Here is a 21815-nt window from a genome sequence, read left to right as displayed (position 1 = left end):
TTTATATTTTGTGGACTTCTATGTATTGGTATTGGTTTCAACTAAACATATGAGCTTGAGCTAGGCTTAGTGTCACGCACCACCAAAGTGCACAACATTTTTCGCGACATTCGGATCATTCCAGGAGAAACTAGAGCAGCCTAGAAGACTCCAGAACCAACCGGACCCTTCAAGAACAGCCCGACATTCTCCAGAACAATCCGGAACAGCCCGGTACACTCCGGAATTCTGGAACAGCCCGGTACTCGCTGGAATATTCCGGAACAGCCTAGCACTTTCCGGAACTCTCCGGAACAGCCCGGTACGTATTACACCAACCCAGAAGAATCAAGACGTTTCTAGGACAGCAAAGAAGCTTCAAGAGCAGCCCACAAAGGTCTAGAAATGCTGGATATTTTGCTGCTACAAGAAGACTCTAGAACAGCCATGTTATCTCTTGAATGGCTGGATATTTTCATAAGAAAACTCTTCCATACCCGAGACTAGGTATTTCAAATACCCGATATATGCCATAAATTACCCGAAAAATACCACACATATACCCCAGATAAATGCAGCCCCTTAGAAAACAAAATCTATACCCGAAAAAACCCCGAAACTATGGGTTTTTTCAATACCTGCAAATAGGGTATTCAAATACCCGGTTCTATACCCGAACCCAACCTGATGCATGTGGTATGATTTTAGAGAAAATACTCGGAACCGACCCCGATCCCAATTCTGTATCTGAAACCGAGTATATTTGTGCACATTATTAGTGAAAGTAGGCCCAAAATGTTCTTAGGAGCTATGACACAAGCCCAATATAATCGGAACCCTAAATTATAAACCACCTATATAAGACAATACTTCATTTTACGCCGCTTATTCATCCACGCCGCACAACACAATACAGTTACAATATCACCACCAGATCTCTCCGTACAAATGGCGGTTAGCGAACTCGCTTGCACCTACGCTTCCTTAATCCTCCACGACGACGGCATTGCAATCACCGTAATCATCATCGTCATTATTATTATTATTATTATTATTATTATTAATTTATAATATTTTTTTTTTGAAATTAGGCTGAGAAGATTGCTACACTAGTAAGTGCAGCTAACGTGACAATTGAGTCATACTGGCCTAGCTTATTTGCAAAGCTATGTGAGAAGAAGAATTTGGATGATTTGGTAATGAATGTTGGAGATGGTGGCGGTGGTGCTGCGGTGGCTGTTGCTGCTAGTGCAGGTGCCGGTGGTGGTGCTGCGGTTGCCGATGCTCCCGCTGCTGAGGAGAAGAAGGTATTTGGATTTTATTATTGTTTTCAACGGTTTAGTTTTGAATAATATGATGTTAAATAGAAATGAGCATTAGTATATATTAGGTTATTAGTTAAGTAACTTAAGTTGGATTTTAGTTTGTGCTAGTAGGTTATAAATAAATTTGTTTTAGAATAAGCACTATCAAATTGCAAATAGGGAGTTTGTTTTAGGGTTTGGTATGTGAAGTTGATTTGGCGGTCCTGACTAGGCGCTGACTAATTGCTAGTCTTTACTTTAATGATTTAGTGAGATTCTAGCAAATTTCTGGCCAAAATGTGTTTGTGTATGTATAAAACTGAAAATTACGTATAAAAATGTGTGTATATGTATGAAATTTAAAAATATACATTAAAGTCATATCTTATTAGCCTTGGTTAATCCGGATTAATTGCTAGTTTTCATTCTACTGCAAGACTAGCGACTAGTGATTTTTACAACACTGGAGTAAATGAGCCAATTTCGTGTTTTATAAGGTTTGAGTTTGACTCATATAGACTCACTAGATCCTGGTCCTCTTTTTATAAAACTTTAGTTTAGCTTGTGAGTTGGTTTTATTATAACTTAGGCTAGGTTTCGGCACTGCTGGTTTTATTGTTTTTAAAAAGCATGGTTTGCTTATTAAAAAAAGCTCGTGAGTTGTTTTTGTAGCTTGGTCTTGGCATGCATATATTTTGTCAATCAATTAATATACAATTTTATTCGTTTTAATATATTCTTTTGAGAAAAATTTAAATACGTCTAAGTTAAGCTAAAGCTCATGCTCATGTACCACCTTAAGACTGGACTCGAGATTGACTGTGCAGTATAAAGATAAAACACAAAGCCGTTAACACTTGATGGGATTAAATGTGCTTCCTATACAAGGGTTCAGCCCGGCTTGATAACTAAGCAAGCTTTATTTGAGGCTTGTGCTTGGCATATGTTTTATAAGGGTTGGCTTGTTACGAGCTTTCTATTGATTTGGGCTGAGTAGTTAGTGTGCTGCTTTGCTTGTTTGCACGTCTAGTATGAACAGGGTAATAATGCCACTACGCGTGTCAGGTTTTTTTTGCTGTTTATCTTACTTTAGTGGCCAAAGTATAAACACACAAGAGAATACTGTAGGAACAAATGTACAAATTAAATGTTAAGTATGATTATTTAATTTTTTTTTTTATTTGGTAATTTGCAGGAGGAAGCAAAGGAAGAGAGCGATGACGATATGGGATTCAGCTTGTTCGATTAGTTTTTTTTTTGTTTCAATTTGTAATGTTTGTTTTACTAAGTTTTGTTGAGTACTCTTTTGATAATTAGATTTTGTTGTTGAATTAATCAAACAAGTTACTTGTGGGACAAATTGAAGCCAGTGGTTTTCATCTGTTGTTTGCATGGTTTGGTTTTAGTTACAACCGAACTGAAACCATAGGTTAATATATATTTTATTAATCGATTTAGTTTATTTAGTTTGTTTTTTGCTTAGTTAATAACTAAAACAAATTTAGGGTAAAAATTTGGCTTAGAATTACATAAAATGAATGTAATAACAAGTAGAGTTTACGGAAATGAAATGCAAGAAGTGGAGCTATAAATTCTCTAAAATAAGAATAGTATTTTTTCGGTTAATTTTAGCCAACTATGAATACAAAATTTGAGTTCGCTTTTGTAAGTCGGTTTCTGCTTACCGCAAGTTGCATATGTTAAACTGTATGCTAGTATTGTTGTCCGTTATTCAGTTACTGAATTTTGGTTAATTGCAGTTCAGTTTTGTCGGTTAAGTTACAGTTCTAGCTTACTTGCATATATAGATCATATACAAAATAAATCAGTTAAGAGTTTTGGTTGATTTGGTTCTCGGTTGATTTCAGTTCGATTTTGTCGGTTAATGGTCCGGTTTTAGCTTGCCGCCACTTATATATGTTAGGCAATGCCTGTAGATCATATACATTTAAGAGTGCTTAATAATTGATTTTGAAACCATAACTTATCAACTTATTTGTTTATTAACAAAACAAAGATGTATATATCATAATTTCAGTTTCTATATTCAAGTTCCATACATTTTAAAAACATCAAAGAACAAGAAATTAACACATCATAATTGTGGTGCCGGAAATGCCCGCCGTCCTATATTCTCAAATCGTTTTGCAACTCCGAATATCACAGCTTTTGTCAGTTGCCCACGGTCAAGACTGCAAGCAAAAGCAACCGCTGCACCGACAACCAAAAGCTTCTGCAAGTTGTTTATATCTATCCCTCCATGTTTCTCTTCATTTACCATCACTTGGGTCTGAGCCACAACTTCATTATCTTCAACCGAGTCTAACCGAGTCAAATAGTCTTGATCGATTTTGGTACTCATTCGAGCCATGTTTACATGATGTGATATTGTTTTTGCACAAGCTCGTTCCTTTTGGTACCAACGAAAGCCTCGCTCAATGTTTTTAGCCGTTCCCCACATTCCTTGCCTGACTCCAAACTTTGCGAGTTCCCATGGGATGCCCATGTCTTCATAATGGAAGAATGTTACTTCACATGCCGGTTCGTTGCTTCCTTTCTTTGATTCAACTGTCATCGGTTTTAAAGTTAACAAATTTACAAATTTTGCATTATTCAGTTTTATGTATGAACAACATAATACCTGGTCTAATGAACCAACTCGAGTAATAAAGGTCAACACGCCGTGGCTTCTGCTTTCTTGGGACCGAAGAACGTGGGACTCCCTACATCAAGAACAATGAGGTTAAAAAAAGCTTGTATTTTCAAGCCTTATGCAATGATATCGAATGTTAAAACTTAAAAGCTCTCATCAAACGAAGCTCAAGCTTATACTAGAAACTTTTTCAAGAAACGAGCCCGGATTCAAGCTTCAGTGTCATACTTATTGACCTAGCTTGATTAGGCTTGAGCTCTTTTAAAAAATATACATAATAGGGGTGTGCAAGGTGCGGTTTTTGGCTAAAACCAAACAAAAAATCAAAACTACGGTTTTTGGATTTTTGAAACCGTTCGGTATTGGTTTGTCGATTTTTCAGTTTTCGTGTTTGTTTCGGTTCGGTTTCGGTTTTTGTCATTACATCTTGAAAAATTTAGGCCGAAAACAAAAGTTAGTCCGAAAATAATGAATTTAGGTATAAATAATTTTGTTAGTTATTAACTAAGTGACTATTATATATTTGGCCAAAAATATTTGAGTTGTTGTAAAACAGACCTAATAGCAAAGTAATATAACAAAGAGATGTATGAAGAAAGAGAGAGATTTCATTAATCAAGTGTGTATAACAATAATGTACAATGAGATATATTTATAACATGAGTTATATATTTATTAAATTCTTATAATAAAATACTTAAAATAAAAAACTAAAAATCTAGAAATTCGGTTCAGTTCGGTTTTTACAAAAGATAAACCAAACCGTCGGTCTTTGTTTTGGTTCGGTTTGGATTTTGGTTTATGATCAATTTTTTCGGTTTCTTGCACAACCCTAATACAGAATATTATGCGCTCAATCTCAAGCTTAGGCTTGAGCTCATTTAGAATAAACGAGATGAGGTTCGAGTTTAGTCGATCTTGGGCTCGACTAGGCTCGTTTACATCCAACTTCTTATAAGTTATGTGTATCGGTTAAGGCCATATTTTTACTAGTGGTGGTTATATCGGATTGTTTTGCCCGTTTCTGAAATATTTTTTTAGCACGAATTCTAATCTACTCCTATTAACCGCCTATACCATCGCCTTACAGAATTTTAAAAGCTTTGTCATACCTTTGTCACACAATAATAAGATCCATCGACTTCCCAAATCCGTCTGCCAATTATGTATTCTCTATCACTGCAAAAGAACGGAAACTGGACCGACAAGTAAAAGATCAGTAACAAGTAACAACACAAATGTGAATAAGAAAGATCAACCAAACTCGACTCATTAACTCATTACTCACCCTGCGTATCCAATGCACAACACTAGCTCCTATGTCGGGATACTCTTCGAGTATGGTTGCGTGTAACAACATATCATCCCATTTCAATCTTAAGTCATCATCCCAAAAGAAATCCCTTAGTAACTCGGGTGTAGCGTCTTCGTAAACAGTCTTGCTACAATATTGTGGAGGACCCGTCTACCATAACAAAAAACGAACGTATTAAGACATGTGAGGTGATGTGGCATCAACCATGCCATGTCAGCAATATAATAAAAAAAATGGAAGTACCGGGAGATCTCTTTGCCATGCTTGGTATGTCATTGTAGCGGTTGAGCGGTCCATCATATGCTTCCATGGTGGACCGTTGTCTTTCCTTTCGACAAGTTGCCATAAATGTTTCAAATCTTCGTCTTTAGGAAGATGATCATCCTCTTTTCTAGTAACCGATGAACTACATACAAGACATGATTTGGTGAGCTCAAATTAAAATTTGGATCAAATACCCAAACACCCACTTATAAAACCGGTTTTGGACCTAAGCAACTTCAAACGTAAATGAAACAAACGTTCAGCAAACCAATCGTGAACGTTTGGCTGGATGTCTGTTTATGTTCATTCATTTAAATAAATGACCAAATATAAATACAAATTTTATTCATTCAATTAAACGAACAAACATGAACACATTTACGTTCGCTTAAATATTAGCTCGAATTTCTTTTTTACTAATATTTAGTTAAAATCAATTTGACTTTCATATTTAAAAAATAAAAACCTTTATTAGATATCTTTATTTACTTTCAAATGTGTGCTTTAGACTTTAGTTTGGGAATACAATTACTTTTAACAGATGTCCATTTATGTCTGGTCATTTATGTTCATTTGTGTCCGTTTATGTTCGTGAACTGTTCGATTAGAATATTAACGTAGAACATGAACAAGAAAACCCATTTTTTATAGCGTTCATGTTCGTTCCGTTAAACTAACTCCCAAACACTCCACAAACCAGTTCCATCAAAACTCAAATAAAATAACATACACTGTTTAATAAGCAATCCCAATCCCCAAACAACCCCCTAAACCATATCACAACAATAAACTGGCAAACACCTACTAATCTTGAACATAATCTTTATAACTAAAATCACAAGTTCACAATACCTACCTGCAACTAGGATGATCAATCGACTGCGATTTGAAACCATTGTTGGCCCGAGCCAAATGACTCGGGTTCGGGTTCGGGTCAACAATTTGATTCTTGACTACCAACCCATCAAATGTGCTACCACTAAGCCCAGCCCACCTGGGTCTCCACACCCACCCAACCATAACCCCAATCAAGAAACCAGTTGCAACACAACCCAGATACACCAACATCTCTACACCACTTATTGGTCTCCTTAATATCTCAGAAAACCTTAAAATCTCAGACAAAGACCCAACAAGATTCATGCCTTTAAACAAGATTCAGATAACCTTAAAACCCCAGAAAAACCTTAAAAATTCAGAAAACCTTAAAATCCCAGAAAAACCTTAACAATTCAGAAAACCTTAAAATCCCAGAAAACCCTCAAAACAAAGACTCAACAAGATTCAGAAAACCTTAAAATTTCAGAAAAAAATAATAAATAAATAAATAAATAAAACCTTAAAATTTCAGAAAAACCTTAAAATCTCAGAAACCCTTAAAATCTCAAAACTAAGACTCAACTAGACTCAGAAAACCTTAAAAATTCAGGAAAAAAAATCCTTCAAATTTCAGAAAAACCTTAAAATCTCAGAAAAACCTTAAAATCTCAAAACTAAGACTCAACAGATTGATGCTTTATAACAACTATGAATGTATTTTGGAGAATTATGAAAAGCGTATGTGAAAAAGATTAATATTTGTGTTAAAAAAGTGAAGAATTTAAAGAAAATGATATTATATTATTTATTTAGAGAGGAGAGTTGTATTGTATGGTGTTACAGACAGCTTACAGTGTAAGGAGGATAAGGATGAATGGGAGTGGATTTTAAAACCGCCAATGGTGAATGAGGCCTGAAAGATGATCGTAGCCGTTGGTTTGAAATCAACGGCGGAAGAGCACGATGAATCCAAGGTGGGTTTTGGTCAATTACAACATGTAAATGTTAGGCCTATGTGTAACCTCCTCTCACATGGTTTTTCATTTTATTATTATTATTATTATTATTATTATTATTATTATTATTATTATTATTATTATTTTAGGGTTTTTGAGACTGTTTAATTAAAATTGTGTTGTTTGTGTGTTTTGATTAGGGGTGTGTAATGTCGGTTTGGTTTGGTTTGGTTTGGTTTACTTTGGTAATGGGGTTTAATCCTAACCATAATCGTAATCATAGCTAAATGTCGGTTAACTATCGCTTTTTTAACTGTTGTTTATGGATCGGTTTCGGCTACGTTTGGTTAACTGTACAATGTATTTTTTTTCGTTGTTCCAGTTAAAATGGTTCGGTAATGATATTCTAAATTTCATTATGAAGTTTCGAAGCTGAAATATGTTGGTTCCAATCTTAGCTATAGTGTTTCAGGCTATGTTTAAATGTTGCAATATAGAATGAAATGTTTGAAGCTAGAAATGAAGGTATAAAAGATGGAAATATATGTAAAAAAATTTGATTTTGAAAAGACATGAAATATAAAGTTTGGTTCGATTCGGTTATAGTTGGTTAATGAAAACAACCATGATCATAACCTGATGATCTGTTAATCAGATTCACTTAATCTTTTAACCATAACCAACATTTTTGTTTGATTATATTTATTTTTGGTTAACGGTTCATTTTTTTAAAATGGTTTGGTTTTTGTTCACCAATTATGATTAGGTTATTCATTTTAACTATTTATTTAAAAATAAAAAGAAAAAGAAAACAATTTTAATAAGCAATTTCCATTTTCAAAGCTCCTAGAAGATCCGATAGTGTGACACGTGGACGCTATGTGAATGACGACGACGTATTGCACTGGTCCTTTGTGAATAACATTCACATATCTATTTGTGGTGGGATGAAGTGTGGGGCCTCCTTGAAGAATTTTATTACATTTTCTTTCATATGCAATCAAATTGAAAGTTATTTTTTTTTCCCAAAATATGTGACAAATAGAAGATTAAGATGGTTTGAATATACGAAGAGAAAGATATATGTCGACTTAAGCACTGGAAAGCCTGACAGAGGTGAGAAGTAGTGGTAGACCTAAACAAACTCTCAGATGACATAATCGTAGATATGAGTTTTTTAAGACGTAATATTAAGATTATGACTTATGAGCTTTAGGGTTGTAAGTTATTCGTTACTTTATGCTAGCACTAGTGTACGACAATTCATATTAGTACCAATTTGCCTAGTTGGCTTATGAGTCCCTTAGTCACAGTGATTCTCTTTAGAGAAGCACGAGTGGAACGGCTTTAGTGTCAGTAGGTGCCTAAATGAAGCGATTAAGCGTCGGGGGCTTTGCTGGCTTGCTGGCTAGCTCGTGCAATCAATAAAAAAGATTCGCGTTAGTAAGCTAGCTTTGTTTTTACACGACAGAAAGTTTGTTAAAAATCGGAAGTTTCAGTGAGTAATTTAAGAAGCTATATAAACTTTATACTTTGTAAAATTCAATAATTTATGTGTATCCTGGAATCATGGGCATCTTGATGAATGGGTGAATCAAGGCCTTAATCCTGGGTTCAACCCGACAGGAGGCAAGGGTTTACGGATTCTATTTGATTCCCCCGCATCAGGGGTACGATCTCACGGCGGTCGAGGAGTCAACCTTGAACATAGCCCCGAAAAAATAGGCTTACATGTGAGATTATATGTGTTTCAAAAATAAAAAAACAAATGGTCAAATTTCTTTTAATCATTTATAATTATATTATACTTTTAAATAAATTTTACTATGCAGTATATAAAGTAATTTATTATAATTATTTATACTATATAAGCAGGACTAGGAGTGTAAACGAATCAAACGTTTAATGAACAGTTTGTGAACCATTCGTCGGGAAGTTTGTTTAATAAATGAACGAACATTAACGAGATATTTCGTTCGATTAGTTAAACAAACGAACATGAACATAATCCCCGTTCGTTCAACTGTGTTTCAGTAATGCGTTAAACGTTCGTTCATATTCGTTTGTACATGTTCATGAAAGGATTTTTTTACATTTATAATTTTATCTAAACATTTTATATTCTTTTGTTATTGTTTTTGCATTGTTCTCATTTCATTTCTCATTATTCACATTAATGAATATATAGATCATAATCTCTAAGCTCCTTCGAATTTTATTTGTGTATGTGAACCAATTATAAACACATTCATTTCCTTACTGAATGAACATGAACATAAAATCTCGTTCGGTAAGTGTTTGTGAACACATTATTTCCTTAACAAACAAATATGAACACCGTCTTATTCGTGTTCGGTTAGTTCATTTACAACCCTAATACAAAGAACCAAATTCAGTTCTGATCAAGTATCAATCCACTAAAAAACTATCCAAGATTAAGATTAGAGAGATCATGAAAGCACAAAATAGCATATTAACTTACTCAGACTTGAAGATTACAGACTCAGTTTTCCTACTTCTTGTATGATAACAAAACACAGTAGACATCATTTTAACATATTTGGGCGCATAAAGATTCAAACTTTAGTTGATCTTGAATCAAGAACACGTAAAGATTCAAACTTTAGTTAATCTTCAATCAAGAACACGTAAAGATTCAAACTTTAGCTGATCTTGAATCAAGAACAACCACACATATGCAAGTAATCACCATCTTCTTTAACAAAATATATTCACGAGTCTGTGATCCAGTCTTCGTTCTTCAAACTAATGCTGCTTCAGAATTTCAGCATTCACATCCTCTACTTTTTCAGTTTCCCCGTTCTCTTTCGGAACTATTATCCCGTATCCACCCGAATTTCTTTTGTACAAAATATTTATTTCACCTGGAATAAAGAAAAACATCATTAATATTTATTTAGTAATTAACACCAAATAATACTAACTACAGGTAGCAGCTAAATGGGCCGATTTGTATTATGTTTTTTTATCCAACGGGTCAAACGGATAGATGGGTTGAAAGTCAACAAAAATGTAATGGCCAACATTCTACATGAATGGTATTCTTTTATCCAAAATGTAAAAACATGCATAATTAATTCCTAAATCATTTTACAAAAAATAAAAAATTGTTCGGGTTGATAAACTTGCACATTAGTTATATATAAAGTTAAAAAAAAATCAACAAAAAAGTATAAAGTTTTGGTCAATATTCCTTAGAAACTACCATTTTTAATCCAAAATGTAAAAAAAAAAAATGCATAAGTCACTCCTAAATCATTTTACAAAAACAATTTTTTTGGGTTAATAAACTTTTTGTAAGCCTGTATAGCACATAAACTAATTATAAAGTTCCAAAAAAAAGTCAACAAAAAAGTCTTCGCGGGTTTACCCGTTACCCAAATCGACGCTAAATTAAATAAAAGGCAACAATTGAACAGAAAGTTTTACCAGTTTCTTCATTTCGGAAGCCGTAAAAGTCATGGTCAACGTTCTCCAGTTGCTCAATCGCTTCCTCAACAGTCAAAGGGGGCATATCGAAATATTTTGTTCGAACAATCTAATCAAAATTATTTACAACTCAGCTACACATGATAATAATAATAATAATAATATAATAAAGATATATAATTAAAAACCTTTGGGACAAGATCTTCTGTAAAACCTTCACTTGTAACATCATCTTCTTCTTCTTCTTGAGGAACCGCAACCGAATCTTGATTTATTAATATTTGTGGGTCACGGACTTTCAGCCTATCGAATCCCTTCATGTGTCTACCATGATCCGAATCTTTCTCCTTGATTTTCCTTAGTTTTCTTTGAATCACAGATGATACTAAATCTATACTTGCAAACAGTGTTTCGGCTTCTTCTTCGGCCCGAATAACTCCATGTTTCTTGGTAAATAATGTAACCTATGTTTTAAAGTAATTTAATCAAAATTAATGTTTTATTTAGGGCTGCAACACAAATGAACACAAACAATGTTTTATTTGATTTGGCTAGCTGGTAATGGTCAGTGTCAATGGTTCGGTCTCGCTACCAAGTTTGTGGTGGTGTTTCTTTAACATTCATATTCATATGTTAATTTTACATATTACTTAATCACATAATACTATATATATTTTTGTTTTATAGTTAATTATTTAGCTTAATCTATATGATAAACTTAGAAAGTCATTAAAAATTTTATTAACAAAGAAACATTAGCGAACACATTATCGAACATTCATGAACACTGTCCGGTTATTTAGTTAATTTATTTAGTTAATAGAACAAACTTACCTGTCCATGTTCGTTCATTTGTTAAACGAACATAAACAAACAGTTCGCCGAAATATCTTTTGATTCAAGAAATCAACCCTAATTTTAAAGAAAGCTACACAAAATAATAATAACAGACCTCAGCTCGTCGAACTTAGAAAGCCGAACATCAACTTCTCTAACAAGATGACTATGCTTTTGAATCGCCTTTCCCACCTTATCTTCCACATGATTCTTCACAGATTCAGACAACTGTTTCACACAATCATCAAATTAGCTCAAATTTCAACAACAAAAAAAAACCTATTTATTTTTACAACAATTTTCCAAAATCATATTTGCATTTGATACTTTTGCTTCCCTTGCGTCTAAGACATTCAAGCTACTTAGTCAAGTCCAACGAGTCATGAATAATAATGTAAAGAGTGGGGTAAGCAATAACCGACCCGAATTTAACCAAAAATCAGTTATCAGATTTTTTTGTACCCTTGATTAACCGAAATTAACCGAACCGACCAGAACCATTCAAAATTTTCAAATATCTGTAGCTTTTATACTTTCATATCATATATTTCTAAGAAAATTAACCGAACTGAACCCCGAGAAACAAACTGAATAAACCGAACCGCTCAACCAAAAAACCGACCCGTTAATAAAACAGATCAACTAATGACTTCGGTTTAGGCTAATAACCGAACTGAACCAAACCAAACTATGACCTCAAGATCTATGAATGCAATTTTTAAATGCCTTAATTTTTGCTATCCCATATTTCTATGTAAACACTACTCCCACCCCCAAACTTTTCATAATAAAATACACAACAACAACAACAACAACAACAATAATAATAATAATAGTATTAAATAAATAAATTAATTAATTAAAAAATCCCATTTAAATTATAAGTAAACTACCTCAAGATTTCTGCCTTGAAGGATCAATTTCACAGATGACAAAGGCCCATCCCATGACATTTTAATCCCAGAAGTCTTTTGCTTGATGATACAGCTTCTGGGTACATCAAGAACTGAAATCTTGAAAAATGAAGTAGATTTCAAGAAACTGGATTTGCTTGAAGACAACAAGACAGGACATGTTTTGGGCAAATGGGTTTTGGTTAATTGTAAGGTTGGAGTTGGTGATGCATAAAAAGATGACATTTTTAGTAGTAATTTGCAGTTTTTTTGAGTTTTTTAGGGTTTGTGAGATGAGATATTATTAAATGGGAAGATGATGAAGGTTTTGCACAGTGGACAATGAAGTTTTTGAATTATTATCTGGATGTGGGATAATATGCAGAATGGTGGCAGATTATATTGAAAACTGGTCCCATTTTGGGCCATGATAATATTGGTTTGTAGTGGTGGTATGGATGACACTGAATTAATTAGGACAAAATAACATGGAAAAGATTTTATGAGGTTTTAGGACATTTGTTACATGTTTGTTTTAAATGAAATTTATATATGTATAACTATGATTATATCCGGCGTGTTATGCCGGGCAGGTCTGTAAAATCCATGTGGTGTTAAAATTCAAGCGTTGTTGGTCTCGAGCGTTGAGATGAATTTATTCAGTTTTCTTACGATACCAGAACTAAAACAAAAATGCCAGTTGGTCGGTTTTCGTTATGGTGGTACTGGAACGAAAACAAAAGGCAGTGACTTTACGCAAATTTGGTCGGTTTCTTTCTAGTTTGTTACGGTACCAGAACTATAACAAAAAATAAAAAAGAAAATTGGCATCCGGCTAGTTTTCGTTACGTTTGTTGTGACCATAGTATCGTCAGTCCCGGAAGTTAATGCAGTGAGTTTACACGAATTCAGTCTGTTTCCGTTACATAAACAAAAATTGACGTTAGATCGGTTCTCGTTACGTTCGATATGTTACCAATATTAAAAATTAAAATCAAAATGGTATGGACAAGTTTGGTGCCGCCACTTAGTTAGCGCCACACTACTTCTCTTTTATATATATGTATATAATATTTGAGATTTCTTGGAGAGGTGTTTGGATCTATGTTTAGGTACATGTTACTTGCAATAAACCCGAGCGTTGTTTCGGCGACGTTTGTGCTGATTTGCATATGCATGGCACCCTCATGACAGAATCTTAGAATCTGGCATTCAAGACAAGACTTGTATGGTATCGGATGTAGGAAATCTTGTGAACCTAATATCGGTTCTTTAAGGCATAATTGGTGCGGTTCAATTGGTTGCGGAACTTGCAGATTTTGTTTTATTTGTCAAGCTTTGGCAACCCAAGAACAAGAGAGAGTAGGATTTATTTTCACAATATAATAATAAATTAAAACAAAAAAAAACTAACTTTTTTTGTGAATTCAAAATAAATGCCCGATGACAAGTTGATCGGCTCATTCAATGTCTATAACACCAAGTTAAACTATGATAAAGAGGCAAGAAATTGATTTCTTCGGGTTAGGTCTTAATAGAGTTGCACAAAAAGCCTGGTTCTGGACTCGGTCTGTACCTGACCTGAAATCGGACCCGGTATACTAAGCATGACAAAACCCAATAACAAACCTAGCACTAGACTGGCTCCTACCTTACCAGTTCTTGACTTTTGCTGATCAAACCTGAAACCGGTATCTACGATGTTGTTTGAGAATATAGTATGTTACACGAAAGCCCAAATGAGTTGCTTGTATTATGAGTAATTGGGCTAAAATTGCAAAGATTTTTAAGAATACGTTAATATGAAGTTGGGCCCAGATACGAAATGTTGTAAACAAGAAATGGCAGGCCCAAAGATACAAAATATCTGGATAAAATAAATCTTTATTAATAAGTATTGAGAAAATTATTGTTTGTCCATATGGTTTTAGGGAGGAGGCACAATGAGTCCCCAAAAGAAAATATAAACTGGTTGAGTCCCTGTGGTTTCAAGAATGAACTATTTGAGTCCCTGCTGTTACTTAATTATGTTAGCTTCAAGGGTAGATTCGACATTTCACTTCTATATATATGAATTGTCACTCTGAGTCCTTGAACTTTCATAATTGGTCACTTTCAGTTCCTTTAACTCTTTTAACAAAAATAAATAAACTTGACCATTTTTTTTAACAAAAATAAACAAACCGAACCACATTTTCAACTAAAATTAACGAACCGAACTGCTTTTTAATAAAAATAAACGGACCAAACCAACGTTTTAAGCAAACTAAACGAACCAATTCATTTTTTTTAACAAGTAGTTCATTTTGTTTAACAAAAATAAACAAATCAAACTTCTTTTTTAACAAAAAACAAGCGACCAAAACTTGTTTTTTTTTAACAAAAATAAACGAATCAAACTATCTTTCTATCAAAAATAAACGAACCAAACACGTCATTTAGTTTAGTAAAAATTAGTAAAAAATTGTTCGTTTAATTTCGCTAAAAAGGTACTTCGATCGTCAATTTTTATTAAAAAAGTAGTCTGGTTCGTTTATTTTTATTAAAATGTAGTTCAGTTCGTAATTCTGTTGAAAAATAATTCGGTTCGTATTTCTGTTAAAAAAGGGTCTAGTTCTTCTATTTTTGTTAAAAAAAATTAGTTTAGTTCATTTTTTTTAAGTTTTTTTTATTATTGTTAAAAAAAATTTGATTCATTTATTTTTGGTTGATTATGGTTTGGATAGTTGATTATGGCTTGATTGATTATAGTTTGGAGGTTTATTATGTAATTTGGAGTTAATTTTTAAAGAGGGACTAAAAATGAGCAATTACTTAACCACAAGTAGGGGTGTTCACGGTCCGGTTTTGACGGTTTTTCGATCAAACCATGAACCAAACCGTTAGTACAGTTTTCTATGATTGAAAACCAAAACCGAACCGTTGAAAATTGAAACCAAACCAAGCCGAACCGCTAATAACGGTTTGGTTCCGGTATGGTTACACGGTTTGAACTTTTTCGAACTTATGCAAGTTGTAAAACTTATTTAAGTAATGCTATGTTGTTTTGCTGATCTATTTTGATGTTGAACTCTTCATTATAGCTTTGGTGAGGTCTTCAACACAATTTTACCATACTAAACAACATAAGTACATGAAACTTTTACTATTAATTTAGACATTTTAGAACCACAAAACATAAATTACTTTTCGATAAATTCTTTGTGAACTTGGGGATGATGACATAAGCTATTTTATAAGTATAAACTCCAAACAGAATTTGGTTTTTAAGTGCAAATATGCTACTCAGCTAGGATTAAGAAAAAAAATATAGGCAAGGATAAATGTAATATGTTTCATAACCCATTTATATCAAGGCATAACCACATGTAACATAGACCACTTTTAGTTAAGCCTAAGATATGTGTGTATACATATAAATATTCAAAAACAAATAAACATCCTAATCTCGCGGTTCGATCCGGTTTTATACGGCCGGTTATCGGTATAAACCGCAAACCAAACCGTTTGTTACGGTTTGAAAGTTTTGAAACCGACCGGCCAAAAACTAGAATACAAAACCGACCGTGAAACCGAACCGATGACCGGTTTGGGCGGTTTCGCGATTTGAAACCGAACCATAAACACCCCTAACTACAAGGACTTATATGGATCATAAAAAAGGGTAAACTAGTAATTTCAGATCTGGCAGGGACTCAAATGGTTCATTTTTGAAACCACAAGGACTCAACCAGTTCAAATTTTCTTTTGTAAACTCATTATGCCTCCGCCTTGAAACTAAATGGACGCAAACAATCATTTTCTCATAAATATTCTCAAAAAGATATTCTATCCCAAAATATTTGGATAAAATAAACAAAAGAGGAATGGTCAAGATTGGGCTCTGGTGGGCTAGTATAAATGCAGTTGGGGTCCATAAGGCCCAGTTGAATTTGCAAGTTTCTTGTATTTGTTTGAAACTTTGAATATTATGGATGATAGGTATGAAATTGTTTTGTGAAAATAAAAACAGTAATGAAACATAAGGCATTAGGTTATGGTCGTGCAACACTCTGTATAGATTTCGTTTTGTCGTTTTGTACGTTGTTAACCTTACTCGTTGTAATTGTTTACTAACGTTTTACGGTCTTTGTCGGGACTCTATACCCATTTACCCAAAAAAAAATTTGTTCAACTTGTGTTTGTTAACAAAAAAGCTTAATACACAACTGTTTAGAAAAAAAAATTACTCGACGTTGCGGCATAAATTTTGTTGAAAGCGAAGATTTATTAAAAATAGAGTATACTTTGGTATCATAAGCCTATACATGTGTTGGTACTTGGTACCATATGGTATCGGTCCGCCACAAACCGAACTGATTATAACCAAACAACATATGACTTGTATTTGTTTATATGATTTATACGCCTTTAATTAATTTATTTCATCATTCAACTTGATTTTGTCTCTAATAACGTGCGTTAATTAACCTTCTTAAAAAACCGAATACACAATCGTGTTTGTTTTTTATAGACATTCCGGTGAGAATTTTATTAAAAACATAGTTGTATTCAAAATACAATATTTTTTAGTAATGTAAGTTATATGGGTGTCCGTACCTTACCGGAGCTGAACCGAACTATTCCAATCCATGTCAACTTCACCGCCACACGATTTACTGTCATCAATAAAACGTGTCTTTAAGACTGAAATTATTTTCTTTAAACATTTAATTTGATTTGATACGTGCGATGAAGCTAAATGCATATGTCACTTGGTAGACGTCAACATGTATACACACGCCTATGTTTAATAGATCTAGCATTCAGCATGACCATGACTTCTACACATGAATCTGCAACCCGTTTTATTTAATTTTTATTATTTTATTAAAATCTGATTTATTGTATTAGAAAAATGATTATAGAAATCTTTTTAGAATAAAAAGTTATATACAAGAGAAAAATCGAGCTGATCAACCTGACCAACTTGACCCCTTTCGGCGCAACTCTTTTTTTATGATGCCAGAAGCAGTTGCATCCACGTCTGATTAGCTTCCATCGTCTTCTTGTAACATTCGGTCCCTCATACTACTAATATTGTATGTTTTGCCCACGAAAAGCTCATTGATTTGTTTTTACTACCAGGGTCGTCTCCGAGAAACGTTAAATTTTTTTGGGTCGAAGGTGAAAAAGAATTTGGACGTTAAATTAGTTAAGTATTTGGGTTTAAACATTTAAAATACATATTTTTTTTTCAAAAAATATATATATAATTTTAAAAACATAAATATTCGTCTATGCCTATCTAAGCATGCTTAATTGTGGAGTTCTCTATTGTCTACTAGCATTAAGCCGAAAGCGTGTTACTGATTTAAGAAGTGGAACATTAACTTATTAACCGAAACTTTGTTGTCTACGGCCGATGTAGGATTAACCTAGGGTGTTACATTTCTGTATCGCATGAACAACACGTTGCTTGCTCCAGCGTCTAATGTTTTCCTTCCAAAACAACAAAAGTGGTTGTACATAAATAACACCAAGGACTGATGAAACAAGACTTTGGTATGATTACACTATGGTGCTACCATTAATGTGTGTTATCATTTTCTAAAAGAAGTTAAAACATTTAGGTCATTAATTTAATCAAACATGCAAAATAAGTATACAACATCCATATAAATAAGTTACATATTTGCACAATCAGGGTAATTATATATAGTGTGCTGTCACATTATTGTCACCAAATCCATATACATCCATATTAACAATCAATATAATCAAGACACACAAATCAATATCAATCTCAAATTACAAAATGTTTCGTAAATTGATGCCTAGTATGGTGGTTACAATGGTGAATGTCTATGGTGGTAATTATGATGGTCGAACGGTTGTGGTTTATTAAGCGGTTGTGGGTAGCATAGGTTGTTGTGCTTTGGCGGTGAAAATTTGATGGTTGATCACGGATAATGGGCGGTGATTAGTCTTGTGACTCCATAAGGGATGGAGATCGAGTCGATGGAGGTGAGAATGTGAGATGATTGTAGGTAGAATGATATATTGCCATATTGGGTGCTTGATGGTAGAACAACTAGTTGTGAATGGGTGCATTGGGGCTTAGGTAATGTTTAAAAATGAAAAAAAAAACAAATATATATGAACAAGTTATTTTAATTGTTTTAGAAAATATAAACCCTTGATTGAAAAAAATTAAGGATTTAGTATGGTTTTCTTTTTTCTTTTTCTATATTTTCACAATAGTTTATATTTTTGCAATGTGTGTGATTTATATGTGTGCTCATGTGGAGATGATTACGACAAAAGACTAAATTATCAAGAAAAAAAATTATAAAACTAAATCGTGAACTTTTTTTCTTTCAAAGATTTATATATATTTTTTAAACCTTACTTCATACATATGAATGCATATGTTATGCACATAACAAACAATTAAACTAAGAATTTGATTATAAATGTTTTTTTTTCATTTTTAAACGTTTATCTACACACATGTAAGTTATGTGTAAAAAACACATACATGGTTTACATATTCGTACACGCGACTTATACGTGTTCGATCTAGATGCAAGCAAACTTTATTTATATATTTTTAGAATGTTGGATGAATAAACAATACAATTCAATTATTTTCTTATATTGTATTTTCTTTTAAGCTTAAGAAAATAAATGACTTGTTTTTTTTCCGTAAAGATTCATAAACTTTACAAATTAGTAAATTTTTTTTATCAGTTAAATATTTCTTAAATAATAAAAATATCAAAATTTGCCCGTTCGACACTCTAAAAGTCGTTGTGAGAGAACTTCAAATCAAGAGATGGTGACCATACGTCCAACAATTGTTTTGGCATTTCCCTACCACATTGACACATCTCATTATATCTCAACGTGTTATTTACTTAAATCTAACTTCTAACTTGCCGTATTGTTGGGTTTCAAATGATTTTAATTATACATGTTTAAAAATATTTATTACATATTCTGTATAGTTGCAAGAACGAATTGATATAACTCGTCAAAACGAAAACATACGATGAATATGGATTGAATAATTCTAAATCTTATGACCAGAAAATATAACTTTAGAATTTATTACATACTCATCTAACCATAATCATAACTTTGATTAGGTTATATAGACTACGACTCGATATAATTAGAGATCGACTCAAACTCCTAATTAAATAATAAATAAATATGTTTGTCAATTAATCTAATTAGCTAGCATAATTTAAAATTTTAAATACAACTCATTTAATTTATCCATGATTGATGTAATTAATTGATCCAATTTCCAGAACTCGGAATTTACGTCCAACATACTTTACCAAAACTGAGCAATGATTCAAAACTTTTATTACATGCTATGTATATTTTTATATACAAATCAATAAACTTATCAAACCTTTAGCACCTTTTGATGTTTATCTAGCTTAATTTCGATATATTATCTTAGTTATATTGCTATATATGTGGTTCTTATATAAGTTAGTGCTGTGTTATTAATTTTTGTTATATATATAATTGTATAGGGACAAGTAACATCCCACATTCTAACCTCACTTAGGATCACAAACATGATCCACATAAGTCTCAGTCCCGTCTATGTATGAAAGATACTTTCACGAAAAGACCTTATAGGCCCTGGAAATTAGAGACGTTATTAAAAAATCGACAGATTTGTCTGTCAGTGAATTTTGCCTGATTTATACATTAAATAATCTAAGCACCATATATCATCATATGCACGTCAAACAATATCTCAACCAGTGTAAGTAAGACGTTCGTTTATGACAACCAACCATATCACGAGAATAATTCTATGTCTCCGATTTAAATCTCAAAGATAGAACCCAGACAAAGTGTGTGAATACTTATAACTGGATTTACTTATGATTGACGAAGTTCAAAGATCATAATATAACGATGTTAGGTGCATCATTTCAAACTGTGCAAATTGAATTGGAATCATTAAATGTTTGTATTACGTATATGTTATAATTATTATTATTGATTTTCAGTATATTTAAAGATGAAAAATTAGTATGTTACGGAGTATTACATATGGTTAAAATGTGTCTTGAAGTTTAAGATACATATTTAGGGGGTTTGTATGGAACCAATCTTAAACCAAAAAAAAACCAATGGTTTTCATCTTTCTTCTTTTGTATTTTGAGTAATTTGTAATAATTTAATTAATATTTAACTCAAATATATCTATTTAAATATATAATAAATAATTAGTTATTAATTTACGAAATGGTTTAACCCGACTTCAAAAAATTAATTAATTTATTTATTAATTGATGTTGTCATTATTATTATTATTATTTCATGATCGGATATAGCTTCTGATGCAGGGTCTAATTGGAAGCAGTCTTTATATCAAGGTTTGCCTACTCCCAATCTTCTCGAACCCTGCTTATAACTTTGATATTCACGAGATAATACTAGGTATGGTTGTTATTGTTGTTTTTATACCAAAATTCAGTATTTTGGGTCAACTTTTTTTTCAGCACTAGATTTTCAAGCCCACACGACAAAAACCAAACCCAAAACTTGAAACCAAAGCTTCTATTTTTGGTTTGGTTTTAGCCCAAAATCGAACCGTGCACACTCCTAAATTATATTAAAGCTAACTAGCATGGCTGTCCCCTTGAATCATTAGAATTTTTTGAACCCAAGGAGAGAAGAACTTCAGGCCTATTGTTAAATGGTTTTATTATTGGTTTTAAATATTTAAATTTTTACAACAGACTTATTAGGTTATGATTTGGGTTGTGTACTTTTTTTAAATAAAAACATGCTTAAATGAACTGGGTACCGAGTTTAAGAATACATGCTTTTATTTTTCAAAGAAACATATATATATAAAGTTTTTATAAAAAATTCAGGCCTATCAAAATATCGACCGAAGGTGACCGGAGGTGGCCACCCTTCCCGCCCCTCTTTTAAAGTCGGCAGTGCTAAGTAGGTGGATTCTTATTCGATACTTCTGGTTTGAATATATAATTACTTATTTATGTCCACACGTACATGATGTGTCGTAAGTGATGACTAATGATGCCACTATTGATGACGGTGTTTAAGCATATATAATAAAAATTAATATATATATATATATATATATATATATATATATATATATATATATATATATATATATATCAAAAAAAGGTAAACGGAAGAAGCTTCACGTTCTGATTATTTTTTTTAATATATAAATAAAATTGACTTGTATAAATATAAAATAGCCTTACATGTGCTATAAATGTTATTTTCGATTTAATATTTGTATCTCAATATTAGTACTTGTTGTAAATTTATAAAATAATAAAATATATA

General features: G+C 32.6%; 2 protein-coding genes and 1 pseudogene across 4 annotated transcripts; 1 reads left to right on the top strand and 2 right to left on the bottom strand.

Moving 5' to 3' along the window:
• The first annotated feature begins 827 nt into the window (after window positions 1-827).
• LOC143552201 (large ribosomal subunit protein P1-like) lies at window positions 828-2678 on the top strand. The gene is made up of 3 exons (XM_077042477.1): window positions 828-996; window positions 1071-1286; window positions 2479-2678. The coding sequence occupies exons 1-3, from the start codon at window positions 928-930 to the stop codon at window positions 2530-2532; spliced, it is 339 nt and encodes a 112-aa protein (XP_076898592.1). The 5' UTR covers window positions 828-927; the 3' UTR covers window positions 2533-2678.
• A 654-nt stretch (window positions 2679-3332) lies between these two features.
• LOC143552218 (uncharacterized) lies at window positions 3333-6835 on the bottom strand. Of its 2 annotated transcripts, none has more exons than XM_077042491.1 (7): window positions 6720-6736; window positions 6372-6682; window positions 5495-5657; window positions 5225-5401; window positions 5049-5132; window positions 3925-4006; window positions 3333-3851 (listed from the first exon to the last, which is right to left on the bottom strand). In XM_077042491.1, exons 2-7 carry the CDS (start codon window positions 6656-6658, stop codon window positions 3379-3381), a joined length of 1266 nt encoding a protein of 421 aa, XP_076898606.1. In that variant the 5' UTR covers window positions 6659-6682; window positions 6720-6736; the 3' UTR covers window positions 3333-3378. The 2 variants fall into 2 exon arrangements, with proteins under 2 accessions (XP_076898606.1, XP_076898605.1); XM_077042490.1 differs by lacking the exon at window positions 6720-6736 and adding an exon at window positions 6809-6835 and having other exon boundaries at window positions 3334-3851; window positions 6372-6701.
• Window positions 6836-9738: 2903 nt separating this feature from the next.
• Window positions 9739-12823, bottom strand: LOC143552217 (ribosome-binding factor PSRP1, chloroplastic-like; annotated as a pseudogene). Its single transcript, XR_013138601.1, has 5 exons — window positions 12471-12823; window positions 11693-11805; window positions 10929-11204; window positions 10741-10849; window positions 9739-10175 (listed from the first exon to the last, which is right to left on the bottom strand). The product of XR_013138601.1 is annotated as a ribosome-binding factor PSRP1, chloroplastic-like (transcript).
• Window positions 12824-21815: the final 8992 nt, after the last annotated feature.

Source organism: Bidens hawaiensis, unplaced genomic scaffold, assembly GCF_021521415.1.
Source record: "Bidens hawaiensis isolate Kalapana, Puna unplaced genomic scaffold, B.hawaiensis_p1.1 tig00016829_1, whole genome shotgun sequence".
In the NCBI taxonomy this organism is placed as follows: Eukaryota; Viridiplantae; Streptophyta; class Magnoliopsida; order Asterales; family Asteraceae; genus Bidens; species Bidens hawaiensis.
The sequence above is the reverse complement of the archived record's forward strand: the minus strand, read 5'-3'. Positions and strand labels throughout refer to the sequence as shown.

Excerpts from the sequence above, each read along its gene's own strand:
- LOC143552201 (XM_077042477.1), top strand. The coding sequence starts at position 928 with ATGGCGGTTAGCGAACTCGCTTGCACCTACGCTTCCTTAATCCTCCAC. Across the intron at positions 997-1,070 it reads ACGACGGCATTGCAATCACC|GCTGAGAAGATTGCTACACT; the intron begins GTAATCATCATC and ends TTTTGAAATTAG. Across the intron at positions 1,287-2,478 it reads CCGCTGCTGAGGAGAAGAAG|GAGGAAGCAAAGGAAGAGAG; the intron begins GTATTTGGATTT and ends GGTAATTTGCAG.
- LOC143552218 (XM_077042490.1), bottom strand. The coding sequence starts at position 6,658 with ATGAATCTTGTTGGGTCTTTGTCTGAGATTTTAAGGTTTTCTGAGATA. Across the intron at positions 5,133-5,224 it reads TTGTGCATTGGATACGCAGG|TTTCCGTTCTTTTGCAGTGA; the intron begins GTGAGTAATGAG and ends TTGTCGGTCCAG. Across the intron at positions 3,852-3,924 it reads GAGTTGGTTCATTAGACCAG|TTGAATCAAAGAAAGGAAGC; the intron begins GTATTATGTTGT and ends AACCGATGACAG.